At 43.3% G+C, this 18028-nt stretch overlaps 2 protein-coding genes across 3 annotated transcripts in view; one reads left to right on the forward strand and one right to left on the reverse strand.

Annotated features, from left to right (window-relative positions):
- The window catches only part of myo15ab (myosin XVAb), a 36044-nt gene extending 29121 nt beyond the window's left edge, over positions 1-6923 (reverse strand). The window contains exons 1-2 of the mRNA XM_053616119.1: positions 6803-6923; positions 545-6391 (exon numbers count right to left, since the gene is read on the reverse strand). Of these exons, the coding sequence (XP_053472094.1) occupies positions 545-6367 (5823 nt within the window). The 5' untranslated portion in view covers positions 6368-6391; positions 6803-6923. The remainder of the gene's footprint in view (positions 1-544; positions 6392-6802) is intronic.
- A 2713-nt stretch (positions 6924-9636) lies between these two features.
- Positions 9637-18028, forward strand: syngr3b (synaptogyrin 3b). Of its 2 annotated transcripts, XM_053616020.1 has the most exons (5): positions 9637-9887; positions 14454-14688; positions 14853-14998; positions 15092-15192; positions 15333-15393. In XM_053616020.1, exons 1-5 carry the CDS (start codon positions 9768-9770, stop codon positions 15376-15378), a joined length of 648 nt encoding a protein of 215 aa, XP_053471995.1. In that variant the 5' UTR covers positions 9637-9767; the 3' UTR covers positions 15379-15393. The 2 variants fall into 2 exon arrangements, with proteins under 2 accessions (XP_053471995.1, XP_053471994.1); XM_053616019.1 differs by lacking the exons at positions 15092-15192; positions 15333-15393 and adding an exon at positions 15484-18028.

Genomic DNA, 18028 nt, shown 5'->3' on the forward strand with positions numbered 1-18028 from the left:
ACAAATTAGGTCAGTGGGCAACCATGCTGTCCAGAGTCAAGTCAATGCAGAGATACCAGCTTTCAATGAGGGTAACCTGAGCATGGATATAATCAGTCTTGTAAATCTCATCTGACATCCCATGCATTCAAAGAGTCTGCAGCTATACCCTGCTGGAGATAGTTAAGCTTGGCTAGGCCTTTTGTGCAAGCTCAAAGCCATACAGACTTTCAGCAGTGACCTTTCCATCATTACCAACAGGTAAAACTATATCAGGTTTGGATGAATTAAATGTATTATCCATAAATCTATCTGACATCCACTACAAATGCAAAACCTATAGAGTCAGATTTCTGAAAAGTTTTTTTTTTTTTTTTTTTAGAGGTCGAGAATTAAACAATGCTTGAAGAAACTAAATTTTTGCCTGTTACTTTATCATCTGTATAAATGTCTCTGTTTTAATTTTACACATTTAAAACTCTAGAAACACAGCTAATTTTTTAAAACAATTATGAGATGGGTTGCTCAACCATGTATTAAAATAAAAGTAAGTAAACTGAGTTACCTTATCACACCACTGGCCCGAGGGCTCCCCTTCCCGATCTGGTACCCACGGCACCTCACCTTCCCTGGACCCAACACCAAAAGGTGGTAGAGAAAGGTGGTCCATCATGTTTTCGTCACGGTACATAGACCACTTGGTAAGATTCTGAACAGTTCCATGAGGCAAAACTCTCTCTGCAGCCCACACATCCTCTGCACTTTGTCCCTCCCTGGCATTCATAGCCCAGTGTTCATGAGGCCCTTTTCTTTGTGGGGAGACAATTGCATATCTGCCATCCGGCCCAATAATCAATCCGGATGCTGTAACAGTAGATAGTGCTGAAGGCAGCTGGTAGGAGGAATTTTTTAGGCTGGTGTTTTTCAGCACATCCTTCAGCTGAGGTGACGATGAAACTTCAAATCCTTGCCTGAGAATGGATTCATTAGGCAAACGGTAAATAGCTTTACGAAGATTTTGGTTTAAAAGGGCTTGTGAAAGTTTTGGATTGCTTGTATGACTCTGAGGATCTGCTGAAATAATAGAATCATCTGGTAGTCGGTATGAGGCTTTGCGAAGACTTTCATTTTTCAAGGCTTCTGCCAGGTTTGGACTGGTTGATTTAGTACGTAAAAAAATGGATTCATCTGGAAGCCTAAAGGAGGCCTTTTTGATGTTTGCATTTTTGAGGGCACCTGTCAAGCTTGGTGAGTGTACTGGATTAGCACTGATTATATTGCCATCAGGTAGCCTATATGTAGCACGAGACATATTTGGATTCTGCAGAGCACTTGCCAAATTAGGGGAAGGTGTAGTAAGCTGTGTGGTTATAATAGACCCATCTGGCAATCTATAACTAGCCTTCCGCATCTGTGCATTCTGAAGTGCGTGTGATAAATTTGGGGAGATAGATTTTGATTGGCCATAATCAGGAAAAATTATTGTGCCGTCACCTAGTCTATAGGATGCGTTTCGAAGAATTGGGTTTTGCAGTGCACTTGACAGGGCTGGAGAAGTTGGTTCCACTTGTTGCTCTGTAAAAATAACTGTTCCATCTGGCAGCCTATAGGATGCATTTCGAATGCTATTGTTTCTGAGTGCACGGGACAGATTGGGAGATACTGGCCTCCGGTATTCTGTAATAAGCGGATTGTCTGGAAGTCTGTAGGAAGCATTTTTAATGTTTGGATTTTGCAAAGCTCTAGATAGATTTGGAGAAGAGGATTGATGTTGCTGATGTTGAAGGGAGTCTCTGGTGATTATAGTTCCATCTGGAAGTCTATAAGCGGCGTATCTCAGGTTTGCATTATCTAAGGCATTTGAGATGTTTGGAGACAAGGGTTGTTGTAGGTGGGGCTCCACACTTATTATAGTCCCATCTGAAAGTCTGTAGGAAGCATTCCGAAGCTGTTGATTTTGTAAAGCATTAGTTAGCATTGGAGAGGTAGCTGGAGCCACCATTTGATTGCCATGTACCAGCGTGCCATCTGGCAGATTATAGGTTGCACCACGGATTTGAGGATTATGCAGTGCATTTGACAGAATAGGGCTCTGGGTATAACCCCTCATGGGAACATAGGAGTAGGTTTTCGTTGGTTGAGACAGTTGTGTTTGGTAAGAAGCCTTCCGGAGTTGTTCGTTTCGTATAGCATTTGAGAGAACTGGTGATCTCCTTGGGCTAGGGGCATTTCTGGATCCTCTCCTATGTAAATGTGTTCTGTAAGCAGCATTTCGGACACTGGGGTTTTGAAGAGCATTAGTGAGGAGTGGGCCAGGGTCTGGCTCCTCTATGTAATCATACTGTGACACAACTGGTGAGTAGGTGGAAGAAGGTATCTGCAACACTGATTTGTATGAGGCATTATGAAGGTAAGGATTTTGAATAGCACTAGACAGTGTTGGAGATGCAGGCTGACCAGGACCCTGTCCAAGCACTTCTGTTTCGGGAGCATATGGTGACATTGATGGCTGTAATGATGGTGAGCCAGGAAGCTGTGCCACTTCAGGAACATATGGAGAACCTGGTCTTTGCAGCGGTGAGATGAAAGATGCACCCCGGACTTGAGTATTTTGCAAAGCATTTGATATAACAGGTGATGCTAGTGTCTCCAGATACTGCTGTGGCATTGGTGCTACTTGAGGTACAAAGGTATAAGTATTATTAAGCAAATTTTGATTTTGTAACACATTTGATAGTTGGGGTGAAGATGGTTGATCAGGAAATTGCTCTATACCAATGACTTCAGGGGCATAAAATTGCATAGGTTGCTGGAAGGGTGATTTATAAGAGGCATTACTAATACTTTGATTTTGTAAAGCACTGGTGACCATGGGTGATCGAGGCACATTTATCATTTGATCAAATTCCACAGGGACTGGTTCTATTGCAATAGGATAAGGAGATGCTTCAGACCGCTGTACATTTTGGAAAGGACTTGAGATGATAGGTATGGGTGGTGCATGAGGGGAAGGAGTACGCCTTGGTAATGGTGAGCCATGTTTGATAGAGGGGTGAGGGGAAGTTGGCCTGGACAGATGTCTAATGGAAGGTTGGGGTGATGTAGGACCAATATGTTTTAGAGAAGGCTGTGGTGAAGGGGGTCCTCGCCTCAGAGACTGCCTGGCCATCAGAGGACGGCCAAGACCAACTGGTCTTTGTGTATTCCTAGTGGGACCTGCTCGTCCTGGGGGAATGAAGTGCCTCTGCTCCATAATGACCATTCCAGGGTGTTGACCTGGAAGCTTTGGGGAGGCTCTGATGTCCTGAGCCATGACCGATCTGTTGCTACGTATGGACGCTCTGGAAGGAGGCATGTTTTTGGCTGAAGCACCCAAACGACCCATTTGACCTAGAGAGGGTTTTACTGTTCCCATGGGAATGTTTGGACGCCCCATTCCACGCATTTGACCACCAGGTGAGCCGAATGGGGGTGGGTTCCTCATAAGACGAGTTGACCTACGGGAGAAGCTGGGTGATCGTGATCTTTGTCCAGCTGGCAGAGGAGGCTGAGGAGATTCTGAACCAATTGTAAAACTTCTCCGTGAAGGTGTAGGTGATGATCTGTGAGCTGCAAATGGGGAGTGTGGCCTATTAGAGTCCATCTGCTGAACACTGCCCACAGTACGCCTGCCCATTTGAGGAGAGGTTGGAGGACTCATTTGCCTAGGAAGAGATGTGGAACCTTGAGGCTTCCTGGCACCAAATGGACGATGAGTTTTTAATGGGGAGGAAACTGGGCTGGGTCTTCTTATAGACGCACGGGGAGAATGGAGTGGGCTTTGCTTGCGGATGGAACCATGAGCAGAAGCTGGAGGGCTTGTGTGAAATGAGGGCATTCGACTCGGCATTCGCCGGACCATAGGAATAGGGGAATACTTGGCTTCTGTGAATGAGGCCTGAGGTTGGAAATGACTAAAGGCTGCTGGAGAAGCAGTTGGGCTGACTTTTCTCTGTCCAAATGGGGAAGGTGGGCGTTGAACATATTGAGATGGCATCCCTCTTTGTGGAGATGGAGGCACATCCCTAACTACAAATCCACGTATGGAGGGCTGTGGAGATGGGCTCTGTCTTCTCCGTATAGAGGGCTGAGGAGAGGCATGAAAGCTTTGTTTCTGCATGGGAACATTGGGGGGGCCCACATCCATTAATGGTTCTGTGAACCTTTCTCTTGCTAACATAGGGGACAGGGGTCTCTGTACAGGTGAAGCCATCATTCCCATGGACCTCCTGCTTGGTGTAGGTGATGGGGGGAAAGCACCACCTTGGGCCATGGGTGACATATGTGGAGACTGAATGTTAGGGCTCACAAACCCCTGAGGACTATTAGCATGCTTAATTAACATTGCAGTTGGTGTGGGAATCTGAGGTAACCCTGGATGCAGCAGTTCTTGTGTATATACTTGTGCAGGAAAAGCACCGTCTGGAATGAACTGTACATTTTTATAATGAATCTGTGACATCTCTTCAGGATCATATTGTGTTGCCAATGGATGAGGTTCAACTGCTATCCTTTCTTGACCAAAAAGCTTTACTTGAGGCCTTGGAACTCTGAACATGTCTCCTTGAAGTTCCATTGGCTCTATAGAAACATCGTTAAACTCATCACCCTCCATGACATCATGCATTGTATAACTATATGGCTGGTACATGTTATAGGAAGATTCAAGATATGGGGTAACCCCTGATTCACTGTAATTAAACTGGTAGTCCTGGAGATATGGATCTTCATACACTCCATACGAAGTCAAGTATGGATCAGCTGCTCCAATTTCACCATATGGATTGTCATAGAATTCCTGAGGGTCATCATAGTAATCAAACTGACTCTGGTCATAAAACTGGGTTTCATCTCCATAAGGTTCATAACAATCCTCTATAAAGTACTGGTTCTCGTCATAGTATTCCATATTATCAGTGTAATATGGATCCATCAGATGCTGTTGACCATAGTACTCCATCTCCTCTGGGTAGTAGCCCATTTGATGTTGTGCAGAATATGTGTTATAGAAGCCCATACCATCATCATAATACTCTCCTCCATTCTGTATGTCCATGTGTGGGTCATAGTATTCATCATCAATTTCATAATAGCCTTGATCATGTGACTGCGCTTCATAGTAGTCAACAGGATCTTCATACCAATTTGGGGTTCTCTGCAGTGACTGTCTGTTAAATGCACCGGTGCTTATTCTACCATGGTTATTATAGTCATATTCATCAAAATCAGGTTCATATGCATAGTTGTGATGCCCGTGAGGTCCTCGAACGCTTGTTTGTCGACTTCCCCCAGGAAACTGTTTGGTGCGTGACTGTCCCAAGCGGCCACGATTTCTGTTAAATGGTCTCTGTTTCAATTTTGTTGAGAGGAACTTCTTAGTTAGCCAGTTTGTCGCTCCAGCAACTTTCCCCAGTATCCGACTTTGGTTTTTAAAATCTGACCCATCACCGGCATTCTTTTTTCCAAAAAGTCCTCTGAAAAACCCTGATTTCTTTTCTGCTGGTTTGTTGCCACCAATTCTAAGTAACATGTAGGATGGCTTGCGTCCCAACTGGTCATTTTGTTCCTTCTCGTTTTTCTTTTTTTTACTGGCTTTGAAGCGCATCAGAAGCCTCGGGGCATTCTTCAAAACAGATTTCCTTCTCTTTTTCTTGACCACAAAACTCTTTTGCTTGCCAAGTCCGAGAAACAGTCTAGATGTACTTTTTAGTCGCTTATTTGAGCTCTTCCCAAGTCCAGGGAAACCAAATAGTTTCTTTGTAGGTTCTGGTGCTATCTCAGGTGGACCCTCGTCCTTCTTTTTGGCCTTTTTCTTTGTTCCTTCCGCCTCAGGTTTAGATTTGGATTTGTGGGCGTCTTTTGATTTCTTTTTTCCTTTCTTATCTTCTTCACTTTCTTCATCTTCCTCATCCTCTTCGTCTTCTTCGTCTTCCTCCTCATCTGATGCGGCATGTTTTGATTTGGACTTCCCCTTTGCTGCTTTGCCTTTAGCACCAGCCTTTCCATGTCCAGACTTGCGTGTGTCCCTTTCTGAGTCTTCGTCCCTTTCTTCATCTTCACTCAACTCTTCGTCATCCTCAATCGGCTCTGCGTCTGACCCCTCTTCTGACTCACTAACTACTTTCGCCCCCTTTCCTTTGTCCTTTCCTTTCTTTCCGTCATCTTTTCCTTTACCTTTGGGTTCTTCTTTTCCTTTTTTCTTATCATCCTTTCCTCCCTTCTTGTCCTCTTTAGCCCCCTTTTTGTCATCTTTCCCTTTTTTTTCTTCCTCTTTGCCTTTGCTTTTTTCTGGCTCTGCTTTCCCTCCTTTTTTTGCCGCTGCCTTTGAGTCACCTTTTTTGCCTGGCATTTTGTCCTCTCTCTATTTTGCAGCCTCACAAAAAGAGAGATTAAATTCAAACTTAAGCATACAAATTCGAACTATATTTAACAACATTCGACTATATTTAATGCCAATGGGCCTCATTTATCAAGCAGGATACAAACAACATTGTTCATAAATTATTCACAGGATCATTTAATCCAGAAATCTGGTATGAATCCAGTTAGTTCAGAAAAAAATGTTTCCCATGAAAACTCAAAAAAAAAACATTTACATAGAAGGAAAGTCACAAATGTGAAGCTTGATCGTTGAAGTTTTTGGAGGCATGGCAAAATGTCGATGCATTATCGAAACTTTTGTAAATCTGCCAAGGACAAATGAGTCCCATTATGTAAAAGGGCTCTAATATTTCTTACAGTAAGAAAGTCATGAAACCTCAATTTTCAAAACAACTTTTCTTACCTCAGGATGCACTCACACTCTTGAAGGTAGGGTGATGTGTACTCTCAGGATTGTAACTGTATAAATGTCTGTCCTCATGGTTCCTCCTCTCAGACCGGAAAGAGTTCCTCTATTGAAGTGAGTTCTCTATAACCCTCTATTCCCACTCATCCACACATTCTTTTCTTCTATCTATTACTTGAGAGGCAGAGGCTCCGTTGCGAAGAGCATAAACAGGACATGACTAGTTCCTGGATTGGTTAGACCGTTCATGAGAGACTTAGCAAGAGGTGAAGTATCTGTGCCAGAGGATCTGTGTCAGTGTTGTGCTGTTGTAGGACTGTAGAAGGAGCATTAATTTGTCAGGTCTTCTTGCCTTGATGTAACTTTAGCTCAGGTCTCATTCCAACATGAATAATGTAGGCACAGAAAGACAGAGAAAGAGCGAGAGACGGAGAGAGAGAGAGAGAGAGAGATGGATTCACATCAATCTCAAAACTGTGCAGAACGATGCAGCTCTTTCAAACATTACAATACTACGTCACACAGGTTTACAGAATTCCTCAGTGCTTATAACAAAACATGATGGGTGATAACGGCTACGAATCGACTATGAATCAAAACTCAAGACGTAGTTGATATAATCATCGAAGGATCGTTGTTGTTCTGAACGCAGTCTTGAGAATCGATCGATTTAACAACCACAAGTCTATTTTTTTTTAGCAGATCTTTCACATCTGTTATTACATGAATTATTACGTGACTTGGCGAGGGCGTAAATCTTCAGCAGCTTGAAGAAGTATGACGAGCCACTGAATTGTCGGCATCATTTACTACCGATGCTAATGGAAGGTTATATAACCAAACCTAATCTTTTTAACTCGTCAGACTGAAAAAAAATTATCAGTGAACGACGACTGCTCAATTTACGGGAGGATGATCAGCAGGAGATGAACGTCTTCTACATGGAGTCGGAAAAAAAGTGTCGTGAGGATATAGCTATAGGAGCCAAGGCATGATGTAACTATCTTAGAACTACTTTCAGGTCAGGAACCTCATGCAGACTCGCTCCAGCTTTTGTGATTAAAAATGTAGTGATTCTTCTCCAGTTGGTCGAAGAGTAAAGGTGAGCTTTGCTATTTGTTTTAATGAGTGTGTCTGTGTCACAAAGAGTGTATGCCGTGTGCAAAAAAAATACACAACGATAAAATCCCGTGAATGTTATGTCTTTTGGAGAACATTACTGTTCTTGTTTAGGCTTAAAACAGCTATAAACTGTCGTTCCCTCACCAGCCTCTCTTTATTCTCTGTCTTGAAGTTACTCAAAGCGTAAACCCCTCTGTCCTGAAGATAGACAGATATCTAGAAAACTTGCTTTCACAAACTGCTGACACTGGAGACTCCTTCCATAAATGTTACATAAACATCCAGTCACAGAAAGCTTCATCAAATCAACAATTAGATCTTCTTTACCTTGTTCCATAACCTTAGATTATGACGCCCATGCGAATGAACTGTTGCTACAGAAACATAGCTTTTTTGGAGGCGGAGCTACCGTCAGAACAGCTGTTAACGGCTTCTGATTTGAGAATAACCGCGCGTATTAGTGATCATATGTATGTTGGCGTGAGTGTGTGTGAGACTGCGTGACCTCCGTTTCCTTCATCATTTCTGCCTGTACTGGTGCGGATATCTGGTTGCCAGATCCTCATCAAACTCCTCCTGTGTGTAAGTCAATCCCGTCATTAGCATTCATGATGCACAGGTAGGAAGTGGTTGCTGTGTCACATGTAATCATGGAAAATAACCTTTTGACCTCTGATAAGAGCAACAATGGGCCCAGTGGTCAGAGTTAATTTGTTTTGGAACTAGACCCAGACTTAAGGCAGAAAGGGTCGGAACACGAGTGATAAACCGATGAACATTTGATTATCACTGAAGTAACATGCATTCAGTGTAGAAATATGAAGACCGAACATGAAGCGGAGTGTATTGGTAAAAAGAGTCCATCCGTACATCCATCCATCCATCTTCTATACCGCTTATCCTTTTCAGGGTCACGGGGAAACCTGGAGCCTATCCCAGGGAGCATCGGGCACAAGGCGGGGTACACCCTGGACAGGGTGCCAATCCATCGCAGGGCACAATCACACACACACTCACACACACATTCATACACTACGGACACTTTGGACTCGCCAATCAGCCTACCATGCATGTCTTTAGACTGGGGGAGTAAACCGGAGTACCCGGAGGAAACCCCCGCAGCACGGGGAGAACATGCAAACTCCGCACACACAGGGCAGCGACAGGAATTGAACCCCCAACCCTGCCGGCGTGAGGCGAACGTGCTAATTCAGTTTCAGCATTTATAGTCTCCAGTGTCACAGAGCTCAAACGTCAGCAATTGCTGTGGTATAAGAAGAATAAAACGCTTCCGAATGGGCAGTTCATGGGAAAATAATACATTTTCCTGCTTCGCCATTGATTATTTTCCTATAACAGCATGTGCCTCAAGTGTTTTACACCTTACATGTAGAACCACTGTGTTGATAATAGCCTAAAACTATCACAGGATTTCTAATCTGAAAGTTGTCCGAGGCAAGACTTGTAATTTGATCTGATTCTGCGCACGAGATAGTGAGAAGTTGGACTGCTGAACTGTAGTGAAATTCGGATGAAGCCTTCATTACAGAAACATGTAGAAATCCCAATGTAACCAACCCACTTGCTTTAAGAGAACCTTTTTCCCCTCAGAGTGACAAGAGGCTTGTAAATAGAGCAATATCGCCCTCTGCTGTGTGAGACAAAACATTACAAGTGGTTCCTTTTCTTTTTAAAAACCGAATGTGACGTTGCAGTCCGGTAATCCGCGCCGCTCCGCGGTCGTGCACGCGCACGGGGCTGGGCAGATCCCGAGCGCAGAGAGAGAGAGAGAGAAAGAGAGAGAAAGAGAGAGAGACAGCGCGTGAGGAGGAGGAGGAGGATGGTGATGTTGATGATGATGAACGGGACGGGCTCGTATGGAGCGGGCCGAACCGGGTCGGAATTCGACCCCATCACCTTCGCCAAAAGACCTCAGACCATCTTACGATTCCTGGCCTGGGTAAACAACCGTTTCCGATTAATCCCTTTATTTATTTATTTATTTATTTATTTATTTACCTTTAATGTACCTTTCTGCGTGTCTCACGTGAGTGTATTTCTGAACACAAAGACTCTAATGATAATAATCATAAACATAATAATAATATTAATAATAGGAGCAACAATAATAATAGGCCTAATAATAATAATCCGGTGTTTATGACGCTTGCGTGATTGTACGTAGGATGCTATGGTGTGGATGACGTCACACGTTGTCGTGGAAACGCAGAGCTCCATTTTAACGAGTGTCGATAATGATCAAATAGTCACTGAGTTGACGAGCAAGAGTAACAACAACAACAACAATAACTGTAATATCTAGTAAATATGATTAGTTGTAACAGTAGCCTGAGAATGTAAACACATGTAGGTCTTATTGTTTACAGTGTAGTGGGATAAGACTTGGGGAATTGAGGGTGTTTTTATTAATAGTAATGTGCATTATCCGCAGGGTTTGTGATGTTATCAGTGTTGGACAGTGTGCTGATTGGCGCTCATATAAACACCTGTATCAGTATCTGAGAAAAGCGTCGACGTGAATTCAAGCGTAAAGAGTAAGATTCGATGCTGTCGTTTCTCTCAGGCTGGAGATTTACTGACGCGAACTTACAGCTCCTGATGATGAATGTTTTTGAGCTTTGTTATGATGTGGCCTGTAGGCTATACCTCCCCAGTATAATATCCGTCCCCAGTGCCAACTCCAAGGGCAGAGCACACTTCCTGCTGGATGAGAGAGAGCGAGAGAGAGCGAGAGAGAGCGAGAACAGTGATGTGCACTTTTATTATCTTCTCAATACGTTACACCACAATGGACCCAGGAGATCCGGTTTCCTATCAGTGTAGTGAAATCTGTAAAAACCTTTCTGAGGTCCAGTCTACTGCTTTCAACTGAAAGGGTCTAAAGCAAATAAAGATGACAAATAACTGACAGAATTTATAAACTTAGAATACCTGAACCTATTATTATTATTATTGTTATTATTATTATTATTATTATTATTATTAGTTTCTCTCTCTGTCTCACTCGAAGCACATATATATATATATATAAAAAAAAAATGTAATCATCACACTCATCATATTAAACACTTGGGAAAAAATGACATAAAAAAATAAACATTAAATAAAAACCTATTTCAAAAGCATTATGAAATATACTGTATGTCGTAAGATGATGTATTAGTTTGTATGTTGGTGTGTGTGTGTGTGTGTGTGTGTGTGTGAACATGAAAAGGTGTTAAATGTCCAGGTGATGATTATTAGAAACAGGAAGTGAAGTCTTTCGGCACATTTTGTCCTTTTGACCGGTAAATGCTGTTACTATGACAACACCATAATGTGTGTGTGTGTGTGTGTGTGTGTGTGTGTGCCATGTGCGTCAGCATACAGCGGGCCGCGTCTCGAAATAGCACAAGCGCACTTCAGAGTAAACGGTAGTAGGCTGTAGCCTGGTTTTATTCTCCTGCGTGTGAAGAGCGGGCGCAGGGATTTTCACACGTGGAGCGGAATGAAAAGGACGCGAGTGTGAAGAAACGTTTCACACACGTGCAAATATCTCCACGTTCTGGCACTCGGGTGCAAATCAGGAGATGATTCATCGTGCGTGTGTCAGAATAGAGAGACAGAGAGAGAGAGGGAGGGAGAGAGGGAGGAAAGAGAAATAGAGAGAGCGAGAGACAGAGAGAGAGAAAGTGAGAGAGAGAGGGAGGAAAGAGAAATAGAGAGAGCGAGAGACAGAGAAAGTGAGAGAGAGAGGGAGGAAAGAGAAATAGAGAGAGCGAGAGACAGAGAGAGAAAGTGAGAGAGAGAGGGAGGAAAGAGAAATAGAGAGAGTGAGAGACAGAGAGAGAGAAAGTGAGAGAGAGAGGGAGGAAAGAGAAATAGAGAGAGCGAGAGACAGAGAGAGAGAAAGTGAGAGAGAGAGGGAGGAAAGAGAAATAGAGAGAGCGAGAGACAGAGAAAGTGAGAGAGAGAGGGAGGAAAGAGAAATAGAGAGAGCGAGAGACAGAGAGAGAAAGTGAGAGAGAGAGGGAGGAAAGAGAAATAGAGAGAGTGAGAGACAGAGAGAGAGAAAGTGAGAGAGAGAGGGAGGAAAGAGAAATAGAGAGAGTGAGAGAGAGAGAGAGAAAGTGAGAGAGAGAGGGAGGAAAGAGAAATAGAGAGAGCGAGAGACAGAGAGAGAGAGGGAGGAAAGAGAAATAGAGAGAGTGAGAGAGAGAGAGAGAAAGTGAGAGAGAGAGGGAGGAAAGAGAAATAGAGAGAGCGAGAGACAGAGAGAGAGAAAGTGAGAGAGAGAGGGAGGAAAGAGAAATGGAGAGAGCGAGAGACAGAGAGAGAGAGGGAGGAAAGAGAAATAGAGAGAGTGAGAGAGAGAGAGAAAGTGAGAGAGAGAGGGAGGAAAGAGAAATAGAGAGAGCGAGAGACAGAGAGAGAGGGAGGAAAGAGAAATAGAGAGAGTGAGAGAGAGAAAGTGAGAGAGAGAGGGAGGAAAGAGAAATAGAGAGAGTGAGAGACAGAGAGAGAGAGGGAGGAAAGAGAAATAGAGAGACAGAGAGAGAGAAAGTGAGAGAGAGAGGGAGGAAAGAGAAATAGAGAGAGCGAGAGACAGAGAGAGAGAGGGAGGAAAGAGAAATAGAGAGACAGAGAGAGAGAAAGTGAGAGAGAGGGAGGAAAGAGAAATAGAGAGAGTGAGAGACAGAGAGAGAGAGGGAGGAAAGAGAAATAGAGAGACAGAGAGAGAGAAAGTGAGAGAGAGGGAGGAAAGAGAAATAGAGAGAGTGAGAGAGAGAGAGAGAAAGTGAGAGAGAGAGGGAGGAAAGAGAAATAGAGAGAGCGAGAGACAGAGAGAGAGAAAGTGAGAGAGAGAGGGAGGAAAGAGAAATAGAGAGAGCGAGAGACAGAGAGAGAGAGGGAGGAAAGAGAAATAGAGAGAGTGAGAGAGAGAGAGAGAAAGTGAGAGAGAGAGGGAGGAAAGAAATAGAGAGAGCGAGAGACAGAGAGAGAGAAAGTGAGAGAGAGAGGGAGGAAAGAGAAATGGAGAGAGCGAGAGACAGAGAGAGAGAGGGAGGAAAGAGAAATAGAGAGAGTGAGAGAGAGAGAGAAAGTGAGAGAGAGAGGGAGGAAAGAGAAATAGAGAGAGCGAGAGACAGAGAGAGAGGGAGGAAAGAGAAATAGAGAGAGTGAGAGAGAGAAAGTGAGAGAGAGAGGGAGGAAAGAGAAATAGAGAGAGTGAGAGACAGAGAGAGAGAGGGAGGAAAGAGAAATAGAGAGACAGAGAGAGAGAAAGTGAGAGAGAGAGGGAGGAAAGAGAAATAGAGAGAGTGAGAGACAGAGAGAGAGAGGGAGGAAAGAGAAATAGAGAGACAGAGAGAGAGAAAGTGAGAGAGAGGGAGGAAAGAGAAATAGAGAGAGCGAGAGACAGAGAGAGAGAGGGAGGAAAGAGAAATAGAGAGAGTGAGAGAGAGAGAGAGAAAGTGAGAGAGAGAGGGAGGAAAGAGAAATAGAGAGAGCGAGAGACAGAGAGAGAGAAAGTGAGAGAGAGAGGGAGGAAAGAGAAATAGAGAGAGCGAGAGACAGAGAGAGAAAGGGAGGAAAGAGAAATAGAGAGAGCGAGAGACAGAGAGAGAGAGGGAGGAAAGAGAAATAGAGAGCGCGAGAGACAGAGGGAGGAAAGAGAAATAGAGAGAGCGAGAGACAGAGAGAGAGAAAGTGAGAGAGAGAGGGAGGAAAGAGAAATAGAGAGAGCGAGAGACAGCGAGAGAGAGGGAGGAAAGAGAAATAGAGAGAGCGAGAGACAGAGAGAGAGAGGGAGGAAAGAGAAATAGAGAGAGCGAGAGACAGAGAGAGAGAGGGAGGAAAGAGAAATAGAGAGCACGAGAGACAGAGGGAGGAAAGAGAAATAGAGAGAGCGAGAGACAGAGAGAGAGAGAGAGACAGAGGGAAAGAAGAAAGAGACATAGAGAGAGACAGAGAGAAATAGAGAAAGAAAGGAGAGTGAGACAGAGAAATAGAGAGAGAGAGAGAGAATAAATAAATAAATAAATAAACAAACTTGACTATGTGACCCGTTGTCTTAAATGACTTTTAAGTTCTTTGTTTGTTTGTTTGTTTGTTATTATTTTTTAAAGAAATCTTTTATTTTTTATTTTTACGTTGCACAGCTTGTGGAATCATTCTCCTCGGTCTGATTTCCCGTTGAACAGGAACGCGTCTGCTGCTCCGAGCTCGGTTCGGTACTGTAACTCGAGCGCCGGTGTGAGACAGACACGAGGCCTGAGGGACGACGTGAACTTCAGAAGCAGGAAGTGTAGAACACGCTGAGAGTGGACGCACGTTCCTCCGCTAAAGCGGAGACATTCTCGACACTGCAGAAAAGTCACATTCGCGTTCTTACCTTCGCCGTACGCTTTACGTAGGACGGAGGAGGTCACGCTGCTTCGCGGTTCCTCGCACACACGACAAGCTGCGTTGATTCCTGCGTTGAAGCTGTAGTAAACTCGTCTCTCCACCTTTCCCTGTCCTGCAGGTTTTCTCCATGGTGGTGTTCGGCTCCATAGTGAACGAAGGCTACGTGAATATGGGCAGCGAGCGCCTGCACTGCGTGTTTAACAAAAACGAAGACGCCTGCAACTACGGCATCATTATCGGAGTGTTGGCGTTTTTAGCTAGTCTTTGCTTCCTGGCCCTGGACGTCTACTTCCCTCAGATCAGCAGTGTTAAGGACCGGAAGAGAGCTGTGCTATTGGAGATGGGCTTTTCAGGTAAACACGCAAGAATATATACAACACACACACACACACACACACACACACTGTGTATACACTCGAGATAGTATGTTTCAATTGTTTTTAACAACCTTTTTCACCTCAAAAAAAAAAAATTGCCTCGCATTTGAATTTTTTCCCGTATTTTTCCCCGTGTGCAGGACTTTGGGCTTTTCTCTGGTTTGTTGGATTTTGCTTCCTGGCCAATCAGTGGAGTCGCACCTCGCCTAAACAACTGCCATTGGAGCAGGCTTCAGACGCGGCACGAGCCGCCATCGCCTTCTCCTTCTTCTCCATTCTCATCTGGGTATGACAAGCAGATAAACACACACACACACACACACACACACACACACACATGCATATAAATTCATATTTGACTGTTACATTTGTGTTTCAGGGCTACCTGTGTCTGCTAAACATGCACAGATTTAAAAACATTGCCTTTCTGGAGGATAACCAAAGGCTACTGTCCAGACCACCTCTGACACTCGCGCTAGTGTAGATTAGCTTTCACGTTCTAGCGTACTTAACACTGAACTTGCCTCTTCTAACGCTCTCATGCAGTTTAATAACAATAGTTTAACTGCGTAGCTGTTAGCGTTAATTCTGACGTGCATGCTAATGCGATTCATTTTCAGATCATTCCTGAGGTTTTGGCATCACTGTATGTTGACGATCACGTAACCGAGCGCTTGTTCACGTATACCGAAAGGTCGAATGTTGTATCTTGGTACAATTTTACTAAAAATGCTAACATATTAACATGACTAATGTGATGAATCTGGCTAGGCGGCGCTGACGGTGTTAGCGGTGCAGAAATTCCTGCTCGGAACCGACATGACGCTCTTCACTTCCGCCGACGCGCCCAAACAACCGTATCCGTCCAACGACGCGATCCATCAGACCACCATAGACAAGAGTCCGACGCTGATCGAGACGGTGGAGACACGCCCACCCGGGTACCAGATCCCGCCTGCTTTTTAATCTCTTAGCCAATGAGAAGAGAGGACGCCGGAGTGGACAGAGTGGCTTTCCTTGTTTCGGTTCAGTTCCAGTACTGTTTTCCACGCACCCTAGTCAACTTCCCCTTCGCTAATTCTGGGGGAATCTACGCTAATACTTCATCACTGTTTCAGCAGCGGAAAGGACGAAGTACGCAGAAAAAAGAGCAATACAGTATTTGTAAAATCTAGCATAGAATTTGCAGCATTCAGATTGGGTTTGGCCGAGTAAACTAGTTCACTGCTTTATTCATTTATCTAAATAACACGCTAGCCAGCTGGTAAGCTAGTCATTTAGAACGATAACTAGATAGCAAATAAGCTACGTAGCCCACTTACTAGCGAGTTAGAGATCTTAATAAAGCACCAAACTACCAGAGAGTAGTTAGGTATATTTCCAAAAGATAGTGTTTGATTTGCGAGGTTCAAATTGGGTTTGGTAAAGTTACAGTAACTACCGGTTTAGTCCTTTTTGAAGGGTGTCTTCAGTTTAGTACTTCATAAAGGTGTTTAACTACTTTATGGTAGTTTAGTACTTTATTAAGTTATCCAGTAGTTTAGGACTTCATTGAGGCGTCTAACGGTAGTTAGACCATAGGCGTACCTATAGTTACAATAGGCGTCTATGGTAGTTGAGTGCTTTATTTTGGTATCTAACTAGGGTGTTATTGAGGTATTTAACTACTCTTTGGTAGTTTAGTACCTTTTATCTGGTGGTTTAGTACTTCATTAAGGTATCTAACTAGGATGTTATTGAGGTGTCTAACTACCCTCTAGTAGTTTAGTGCTTTGTTACGGTATGTAACTAGTACTGTTTAAGGTATCTAACTACTCTGTGGTAGTTTAGTGCTTTGTTAAGTTATCAATGTATATAACTGCATATAACTGATTTATTAAGGTATCTAATATAGAGTAGTTTTTTGGTAGGTTCTTATCTTACTATGTGTCTAGTACTTCATAAAGGTATAGCTGTACTCTATGGTAATTTCATGCTTAAAGTTGGTTTATTATTTTATCGAGGCATCTAACGACTCCATGATAGTTTAGCTAGCCAGTTAGCAAACTCGTAACATAAAAATAACTAGACGGTACACAAGCTGTGTAGAGCACATAGCTAGTTAGAGAGCGTAAAAATCTAGTGAACTACATTCAAATATTAGATACCTTAATAAAGTTAGAAAAGAAAAGTATATTTGATTTGCTACATTAAAATTCAGCCTGGCCCAGTGAAATACTCTGTGGTAGTTTAGTACCTTTTACTACCTAATTCATTTTATTAACTAGCATGCTAGCCAGCTGTCATAGTCATTACCTATAACCTGAGAGCTAGATCGTAAACAAGCTACATAGCTAGCTCATTAGCCAGCTTTTAACTCAAAGGTACGGTAAGTACACATAGCCGAGGAGATCACGTCAACTACACCGCTGTTTGTTTTCAGGATGGAGCGTACTCGCAAATACACACCGCATGAGGCGGATTTTGGGTAACACGCAGATACACACGTGTATCGTAGCATCGGGACGTCGACGAGGGCGCGTTTAAAGCAGTACTGAAACGCACGAGTATTGTAACGTTTCCTTTTTTTTTTTTTTTTCTTTTTTGTTACAAGGGCTTGTTTGTTTAAATGAAGTATTAAACCTAACGTAATGAAATGAATTCAATCGTAATAATGAATAATATAAAACAAATCGCAAAAGGACCCGGCGGCGGTGGGGCAGCATAGATATAAAGTTATGATATAAAACACTGTTATTTTATAGACTGTGTTCGTTTCTTAGACAAAATCTTCAGAGCAAAGATGTCATGAATGACGTACTGGTGTGCTCGTTATGTATTTATTTATCATTCGTTTATTCTATAAATGCTAGAATTTTGGGATTTTTTCATTTATTTTTAACAGCATCGAACTATCTAGTGATACACTTGTAACGCTAATATCACCATATATCGACATCGCTACTACACCCGGAGTTAGTGTGTATGAGCTGGAAGGGCAGAGCTGCGGCCATTTTGCACGACGTGTGTAAACACCCCCCCCCCCCCCCCGCCCCCCAAAAAAACAAAAAAAACAAACAAAAAAAAAGAGGGATTATGATGATGTGAATGGCCAATCCGTCACGTGTGTACTCACGGATGACCAAATGACATTCCTGCTGAGAGTCCTAATGAGAGCATGTCCAACTGTGAGTGTGAGTGTGTGTCGTCAGTCTTACTGCATGATAAGACAAACTGTAGAAATGCTTACTTCCTAAATATATTGTTTTAGCATTTAGAGAGGAGAAGACACGTGTTCGGTGAATCTCTGACTGAATAAACACTCTTTCTGCAAGCA

The sequence above is a fragment of the Ictalurus furcatus genome, chromosome 26, assembly GCF_023375685.1.
Source record: "Ictalurus furcatus strain D&B chromosome 26, Billie_1.0, whole genome shotgun sequence".
In the NCBI taxonomy this organism is placed as follows: Eukaryota; Metazoa; Chordata; class Actinopteri; order Siluriformes; family Ictaluridae; genus Ictalurus; species Ictalurus furcatus.